The sequence below is a fragment of the Etheostoma spectabile genome, chromosome 7, assembly GCF_008692095.1.
Source record: "Etheostoma spectabile isolate EspeVRDwgs_2016 chromosome 7, UIUC_Espe_1.0, whole genome shotgun sequence".
Classification (NCBI taxonomy): Eukaryota; Metazoa; Chordata; class Actinopteri; order Perciformes; family Percidae; genus Etheostoma; species Etheostoma spectabile.
This window is the reverse complement of record NC_045739.1, coordinates 26,398,308-26,407,122: the sequence shown is the minus strand read 5'-3', so window position 1 is coordinate 26,407,122 and position 8,815 is coordinate 26,398,308. Positions and strand designations below refer to the sequence as shown.

The 8,815-nt window shown below is 41.8% G+C and overlaps 1 protein-coding gene and 1 long non-coding RNA gene across 2 annotated transcripts in view; one reads left to right on the top strand and one right to left on the bottom strand.

The window, feature by feature from the left end:
* LOC116693090 (uncharacterized) overlaps positions 1–8,815 on the top strand; it is a 124,584-nt gene that overhangs the window by 62,117 nt on the left and 53,652 nt on the right. The gene's annotated exons all lie outside the window — the stretch shown is intronic.
* LOC116693086 (protein-serine O-palmitoleoyltransferase porcupine) overlaps positions 1–8,815 on the bottom strand; it is a 15,846-nt gene continuing 7,031 nt past the window's right edge. The window contains exons 7-13 of the mRNA XM_032521787.1: positions 6,444–6,569; positions 4,784–4,884; positions 4,584–4,660; positions 4,208–4,271; positions 3,045–3,130; positions 2,735–2,845; positions 1–977 (exon numbers count right to left, since the gene is read on the bottom strand). Of these exons, the coding sequence (XP_032377678.1) occupies positions 876–977; positions 2,735–2,845; positions 3,045–3,130; positions 4,208–4,271; positions 4,584–4,660; positions 4,784–4,884; positions 6,444–6,569 (667 nt within the window). The 3' untranslated portion in view covers positions 1–875. The remainder of the gene's footprint in view (positions 978–2,734; positions 2,846–3,044; positions 3,131–4,207; positions 4,272–4,583; positions 4,661–4,783; positions 4,885–6,443; positions 6,570–8,815) is intronic.

Genomic DNA, 8,815 nt, shown 5'->3' with positions numbered 1-8,815 from the left:
AACCAACTTGGTTAAGTAGGTCCATTTGTACTGTAGTAACATTACAGAAGTCTCTCGTTAGCATCTTGTAGGCTACTTGTTGCAAAGTTACGCATGCACAACTCAAAGCTGCACTCGACTCACATCGTGGAGTGAGAGTAAAGTTGCTGTAAATAAATGTAGTGGCATGTAGCACTGGTCAATGCTATGTACTTGACCCTATGAAAATATATTATATAGATCTAATGATTATTCACTTTATTAAGTTTTTTTTTTTTTTTAAATTGAGGTAGGTGATTATAATAAAAAAACAGAAAGAGATAGAACAAAGGGAGTTGAGCGTCCCATCCTGGCTGTGTAAGTCTGTTACTATGCTGTTTGCAGATATTCACAAACTAGCAGCATGCTAGCAGCATGTTAACATTTACAGAAAAATTAAGACAAAAAAAATCCAAGGAACAAAACAGTAGCAGTAAAAAAAGGAGACTTTTAAAGGGAAGAACATATGAACAATTACAGTTATGCACCCCTTAAAAATGTGTTGAGGCATGCTAAACTGCTGAAATGTTTTTAGACATTGTCCAACACCAACATTACAACGAAACCAATCCTACAGGGACATTCTGACCCTAGGCAGTTAAGCGTGAATCATGCTTCTGCGGAGGATCCAAGCAGAGCTTTTAATGTGGGTCGAGCCGGCCTGTGTGTGTGGGGGGAGTGTGTGGTAGAGCGAGGGAGAAAGAGAGAGAGTGAATCTTCAGAGTAAGTAGTGACTCTAGAGTCATAGTGAGAGAAACTGGGGCACATCCTGGTCCTCGGGCCCATCCGATTACATCCTGACATGGTGTTAGGAAGTCCGTGGCGTCTGCCAGCTTGTCCAGCGGCCCCCCGTGACGTCACTGAATCAAGCGGTAGAAGAGCCAGCAGGCCAACACCACCCAGTGGCTGGCCCAGTTCAGCTCCGACCACCTCTGGATGGTGTGGATGGCTGCGTAACCCTGGAAACAGGAGCCACAACAAAGCAAACATGGATCAAACATGCGACTGCTGCGGATTTGGCTCAATAGGTCGATCAAAACACTGACGTCTTCTGACCCCTTAGCATTCATTGTCTCACTCAAAGACTTGTCTTTCTTCTTGCTTTATCGGGGTATTATTTGATATTTCTATACATTTTGCATATGTTTAACTTTGTGTTTTACGTTTAGTAGAGAAATTATCATGTTTTAGTTGTTTATTCTTTTCCTCTTTTGTATAGGGGAGGACGCTGAATAAGCCGGCACACTGTCTGCGTGGTGCGAGTGTGTCAGCTGTCTGGCATTGTTTTTATTTTGGCTCCCATGGTAACAGGTTTGAATTTGCACACTGCCTGCATGACGCGCATGTCTCACAAAAACGTGTGCGTGCTAGAAATAGGATAGATGCCTATTTTTTTGGCGCGACACACAAGCGCGTTGGAGGCGTTTTCCGGGCGAAATAGAATACGAAAAGATGTTTATATGCCTTGTTGACACAAACACATTTAACAAATGACATTTTGATGTTTGAAAGTCTCTAGGTTTTCACATAAATACAGATATAAATGTAATTCAAAAGAATAATAAATAATTATACATTTTCAAATATTGCACCCGTCAATACAGAACGATAAAGCCTATTTTGCCGTCAATACTGCCAACGCTATAATCAAATCAGTATATATTTATGTTCAACATGAAGTACACTACTTCTATTGTTTCATTTTATCAATGGGAAACATACATGTGTACAGACAAGGCTACCAGCAACAGCAGAGCCGCGTCAGACACATTTCTGCTGTGTAAAGACAAAGAAAACGCCACGCTCCCGCTACACAGGGATGTGTGCAGCAGGCCTTCTCTCCTATTCTGCACTGGAATTGCTTGGTTTTAAACTATATAGTATGTACTTCATATAAGAGCCAGACCAAGATATTGGCGGGTCGATATTAACGACCAATGTTAGGCATTTCCCGAACAATCGGTATCAGCATTTATAACGGGCAATAATAAAAAAAATGATGATTTATAATGACAAATAAATAATTCTGATAAATGAATATTTAAAAAATAAAATAAAAACGAGTGGTAAACCATGTTATGAGCTTTGGAATTGCATAGTTTGTCCCCCAAAGTACAACGTCCCTGTTGGCAACACTGATTTTTTTTATTTTATTTTTTTATGTGTTTTTGTTAAAAGGTTTCATATCTTAAGTTTGTATTTCTATTTTATTCTTTTTATTTATCAGAACTTTATCAGAATATATTTTGATGTTCCTCTGTTCTGTTGTGACAATAAAACAAATTATTGTCTAATTATTTTAGTGAGAACTCATAAATAACTACAAATAACTATTGTTAGGACATTGTTTATGTTTTGTTACACGTTTCTGGATTTCTTTGTTTTTTTTAAAACATATATCAGCCAACATATCAGAATATCTGATTTTTAAAACACCAACCATTTGTATCGGCCTTAAAAAATGGTCAGATGAAAAGAGGAAGACAAATGTGAAGTACAGGAGGGTCCAGCAGCAGAAATGACATATGTAGCTGCCCCTCCATAGTAAAGATGGCGGCAGTTGAGGGCAAGTGGTTTCCAGCGTTCCACACTCAGTGCTTTGACTGCTTTGTCGTACAAATGGAGCTACCGTGTCTTGCGCTATGTCTTCTTGACATTCACATGGCATATGAATATATTCCATTTTTCTTGGACTTGGCCCTCAAGTTGCTCTTACCTCTTCTACTTCCTGTTCATCCAGTCCAGGATCAAACATGGAGCCCAGGTAGGTGAGGTGGAAGATGGCCAGGAGGCTGAAAACCAGGTTCAGCAACATCACCCAATACTCCTACAGGACCAAAGGAAAAAGAATTAACTCAAAGAGCCGCAAGAACGTCTTCAGTGTGTGAAGCTTTTTAAACCTTAAGGAGTTACATAACTAAAAATCTTTGCTGACTGCCAGTGCCTTATGCGTTTCCATAACTGCAAACGTTGTTTGTCTGGACTGATGGCATTGCTCACACAGCTGCGGAGAGCTGACGCCGTACCTTCTTGTGCTGGTGGCTGCAGTCAGAGGTGCAGGGCCTGGACAGGACACATGCACTGAACACACAGCCAAGCTTCTTTCTCAGAACTGAGGGCAAGAAGGAAATAAAAAAAAAAAAAAATAAAAAATTTGCTCTGCTCACCAAATGAAATCAATAACAATAAATAACACATATATACATTCTTACTAATCCATTTTGAATACCCTTATAAACAATGACATTTAAGATAGATGTAACAACTAGTGATTAAGTTACAAAATATACTTTGTATATCTGTTGTCTGCATGCTCTGGACCCCCCCAACATGTCTGATAGTCACATGACCGTATGCCACACACACTGACTGCCCACTGGTCATCTTCATGGACGTTGTTTCCACGGCAGCGCCTAATACATCCATGGGGAGGCGTTATTCACAGGGCAGATTCACCACAGAACTTGAAAAGGTGCTCTAAGCGATATTGGGTGACATAACTTCTTGTTGACGTTTGAAGTATTTTCAAACAAACCAAGACTAGCTTGCCCCTCCCTCCTCCTCATCCTGTCCCCTCCCCCTCCCTTCTGTGCTTCCACGCACTAACACCCCACCCCTAAATCCTTCTTGTCGGTTACTGGCTGGAACGCTGTTTGTGTATGCTTTGTTAGTGAGGAGATGCTCTATGGGACAACAAATGTTGTAGCCCAAAAACAAAGAGAGACATCGCTTAGAGCACCTTCAAAGCAGGCAATAGTGAGAGACACAAAGGCAGGCGCTGAGTGGTGAAGAAGGAGAGTGAGCGCTGTTAGTTAGCATAGCGGCAGTGTGAGTGAGAAGAGACGCAAAGAGGATGTAAAGTGAGTTACAGAGAAAACCAAGCTTCTTAGACATGAATCTGTTGTCAGCACACACACACCCCACACACACACCACACACACACACACACACCACACACACACACACACCACACACACACACACACACCACACACACACACACACACACCCACACACACACACACACACACACACACACACACACACACACACACACACACCACACACACACACACACACCACACACACACACAACACCACACACACACACACACACACACACCACACACACACACACACCCACACACCACACACACACCCACACCACACACACGGATAGTGTTTCATACCATGTTCAACATATGTGATGAAGCCCAAAGACAGCAGAACAGCTCCCAGGTGAAAGCTCAGACCCTGAAGAAAACAAACAGCCCATTCAGTTTAACTAGTGATGGCCTATTATCCAGCATGTTTTGTCCTGTAGAACTATGGATGGGCTACCTGTTTGTTAAACCTTAATATTCACAGCTTTTCTATCAGGGAACAGTTGACGCTACATGGCTTGGCCACAGATGGATGACAAGAGATTGTAGGTCACCATGTGTTCCCATACTAAAGTGGAAGTAGACGGGCTTCCAACGACAGAAGAATTGTCTCTTACATACTGTATCCTCAAATGGACCCAACCCTGTGAAGGGCTCTGGAGAGAAGCATTATCTCACTAACATGCAGTAGGGCGCTGGCTGTGTATGTCACCAGGATGGCTGGAAAAGTCCCCAGTTTCATGGCGTTTTTAAAGGCATCTGATGAACATGATAGAACAGAAGACAGTAAACACGACATATAACTATATGTATTTTTTTAATTTGTTTTAATGTGACAAATGATCCAGCTCTGGAATGTTGAATAGACTGAGTTGGACTTACAGGTTTTCAGCCATCGGGACATGGGGATGTTCCAGGACGTCACCACCAGCACCATGGAGCGAGGCATTTCCACACTGAGAGGCTTCACCACACTCATATCCCTGCAGAATATAGAGAGTAGAAATAAATACAATGCAATATGTAAAGTGCTCATATTATGCTCATTTTCAGGTTCATAATTGTATTTAGGTTTTTATCAGAATAGGTTTTCATTGTTTAATTTTCAAGAAACACCATATATTTGTTGTACTGCACATTGCTGCAGCTCCTCTTTTCCCCCTGTGTGTTGAGCTCTCTGTTTTAGCTACAGAGTGAGACATCACACTTCTGTTCCATCTTTGTCAGGAGTTGCACATGCGCAGTAGCTAGGTATAGACTACTAGCCAGTCAGAAGCAGAGTATGAGGGTGAGCCCTGACAGTCCCTAGGTAAGGACTACTAGCCAGTTAGAAGCAGAGTATAAGGGCGAGCCCTGACAGTACCTAGGTATGGACTACTAGCGAGTCAGAAGCAGATTATGAGGGTGTGTCCTGACAGTGACTAGGTAAGGACTATTAGCCAGTCAGAAGTAGAGTATGAGGGTGTGTCCTGACAGTGACTAGGTAAGGACTACTAGCCAGTCAGAAGCAGAGTATGCGGGCTTGCCCTGACAGTACCTAGGTATGGACTACTAGACAGTCAGAAGTAGAGTAAGAGGGAGTGCCGTGCTAGCAGCTAGGCAAGCATTATAACGTCTGTTACAGAGTCAAATGAACCCTTTTCACCCTCTCCATATTATGCATGATTACCATTACACACGTAACATCACATGATCTCAACAACAACAACAAAAACACAGCAAAGGGGTGTACTACGAAGCAAGTTTGACAGAGCCAGGCTGCCTTTGCATTAGGCGGCTTAACAAAACCTAAAACCTCATTGAGAGATTACTTAGTGCTTTCTTTTCTTAAGGCTGTGTGTGTTCCCATAAAAGGGGGCGCTTGGTGTTGCTCGACTCTTCTACCACACCAAAAGGGCCCATTGCATGTCCGCTACTACATGTCATTACAATGGATTGTTATAAAGAATATTAAAAGGGTATTAAAGCAGAAAGGAATGCTGGCAAAAAATGACTAATTGTGTAATTTCCTCAGTTCATATATTTATTTTACCACCCACTGCATCTCAATGCCAGTGTTTTTTTCCGGCAACATTTCTGCCTGAACTATCGGTATCGGCATCTATAATGGCCAAAAAATATTTATTTTTTACATTTATTTTGTAATATTCATCTATCAGAATAATTTATAATGTATATTTATAAAACAATATAAAAACGGACAAAACACCCTTCAACCATGTCTCTAAATACTCTCTCCCCCCAAACAGAACCTCTTACACTTCTGCCACCTGGCTCCATGGGATTTTGCAAGAATAATGACACTATTTCCACAGAGGTGGATTTGTGAAAGACACTTTTTGCAGGTGATTTAAACTCGATACTATGAACAATAGTCTCCGGGGCAGATTAGACGTGCGGCATAAGTTAGCATGGCGATCTAGCCAGGTTAAAAAGAGAGCCACCTAACACAGAAAACACTGGCTTTAGGCTCCACATACCTTGCTAAGCCCATTCATCTGGCGTTGTAGTACAGCCCTCAGTGAGCCCCAGCTAAACTTACCATCTGATGTTGTCTTTTTCCTCCGTGAAGCCGGCTCCAGCCAGCATGCTTGTGCCTTCACTCAGGTGACCCACAAAGTAGTTACTGAAGTGGAAGGACACTGCGTTCTCATAAGCATGCAGCCACCTGTGCAGCACACCACATACAAGTCAAAGACACACATAATGTTTAGTTTGGTTAGCAACTCCAACACTTTCATCACATCTTAACCAACATTAGTGTCATCAGAACTACCTAATGACAGAAACTATCTATATACAGTAGGGTTGAATTTAACCAAAGCACAGGGAGGACAGAGGACAGACTTGTGTCTCTCTTCATCATTTATCCAAAACTTAGTGTTTTGATGTCCAAAATATTTTTTATTTGATTGACATTAGGGCTGCTTGATTACAGAAAAAATAATGAATCACAATTATTTTTGGTCAATATTGAAATCAGGATTATTTACAATGATTACTAACGAGTCTTTGGATCAGATTACAATCTGTTCTACTACTGTGAGTTGGTTCAGCTTTTACAGATATCACACGTTACACAGCTAATGAACGTGAAGCTAAACAATGACAATATACTGTACTCTAGTTATCAATATTAGGGGAAAAGTCACACTGATGACGATGTACATAGTTCAAACGTCTTTTGATAATGAAGCCGTGTGTTTCACACGTTTGTAAGATGACGTGCTTAGTTTAGACGTCTTTAGTAGGCATAAATTTGTATGGCATTTGTATTGTACGCCGTCGGAAAATGTTTCTAACATGCACTCGCCGCCTAGTCGCCGCTGGTCTCTTGTCTGCAATCCCTATTAAATCAATTTTAAAAATCCACACAGTTTGGTGGTAACAGGGAGGGTAGCCTTCTCCTGTTCCTTCTCCAGGGTATCCTTTGAATTGGCACAATCCACTCGCCACAGTTTAGGGCTTCGGGAGGGGTGGAAGTGCGTCATTCAGAACACAAGACAAAATAAAAGTGTTCTTGCAACACAGAACATGGCAAAATAATGTTTTTCTCGTTTATACTATTTTGGTGATTGTTGGGGGCCTAAATCAAAATTCAATTAATTGCACAGCCCTAACTGACATTTTAGATTTGACTCCAGTGGGATATCATTGAGTTCATATAGTGACTTTGCTTTAGCAGATTTTACTGTTGATGCTCTGGAAATATTAAGAATTATGTAAAATATAAATACCTCCAAATTTGAACCAATTGATTCTAATAGTAATAGTCAAAATGATAATGATCCCTAATGGTCAAGGACATTTCCAATTGACAGGACAGCTTAAAGACAGGGGGGTGGGGGAGAGAGAAGCGGGGCGACATGCAGCCAAAGGGCCGCAGATCGGAATCGAACCGGGGCCACCGCCAAGGACTCAGCCTACATGGAGTGCATGCTCTACTGGGGCAGCGAGAGGTTGCCCATAGGCACAGACAGTTAGAGCAGCAATTTCAAACTATTATGAAAAACTGTTTATCATATTAGGACTTCTATGGTGATCACATATTCAGCAAGACTTTGATTTTCAGATATTTTGCCATTAAGGCGTATAAAGTGGTAACTGCATGAGTCTCATGGTGAATGCGTGAAATTTGGCAGTTCTTAACCGTTACACGCACTGGCGCATGTACGACTAAAATTTGAGGTGCGTAGGGCGCCTGGGTAGCTCACCTGGTAGAGCGCATGCCAATTTACAGTGGCGCAGTCCTCAGCGCAGTAGCCTATTGCTGCAGGTCATTCCCCATCTCTCTCCCCTTTCATGTCTAAGCTGTCCTGTCACAAATAAAGATCTGAAATGCAGCAAGTGCAGTACCGTGTATACACGTGGTACTGCGACCTGTTTAATCAACCACAGTACTCTTAAAAAGGTGCCCTGCCACACAAAACCGTTTCCACATGCATTTTTTAAAATATGTTAGGTCCATACACTCACCTAAAGGATTATTAGGAACACCATACTAATACTGTGTTTGACCCCCTTTTGCCTTCAGAACTGCCTTAATTCTACGTGGCATTGATTCAACAAAGTTCTGAAAGCATTCTTTAGAAATGTTGGCCCATATTGATAGGATAGCACCTTGCAGTTGATGGAGATTTGTGGGATGCACATCCAGGGCACGAAGCTCGCGTTTCACCACATCCCAAAGATGCTCTATTGGGTTGAGATCTGGTGACTGTGGGGGCCATTTTAGTACAGTGAACTCAATGTCATGTTCAAGAAACCAATATGAAATGATTTGAGGTTTGTGACATGGTGCATTATCCTGCTGGAAGTATCCATCAGAGGATGGGTACATGGTGGCCATAAAGGGATGGACATGGTCTGAAACAATGTTCAGGCATTTAAACAATGCCCAATTGGCACTAAGGG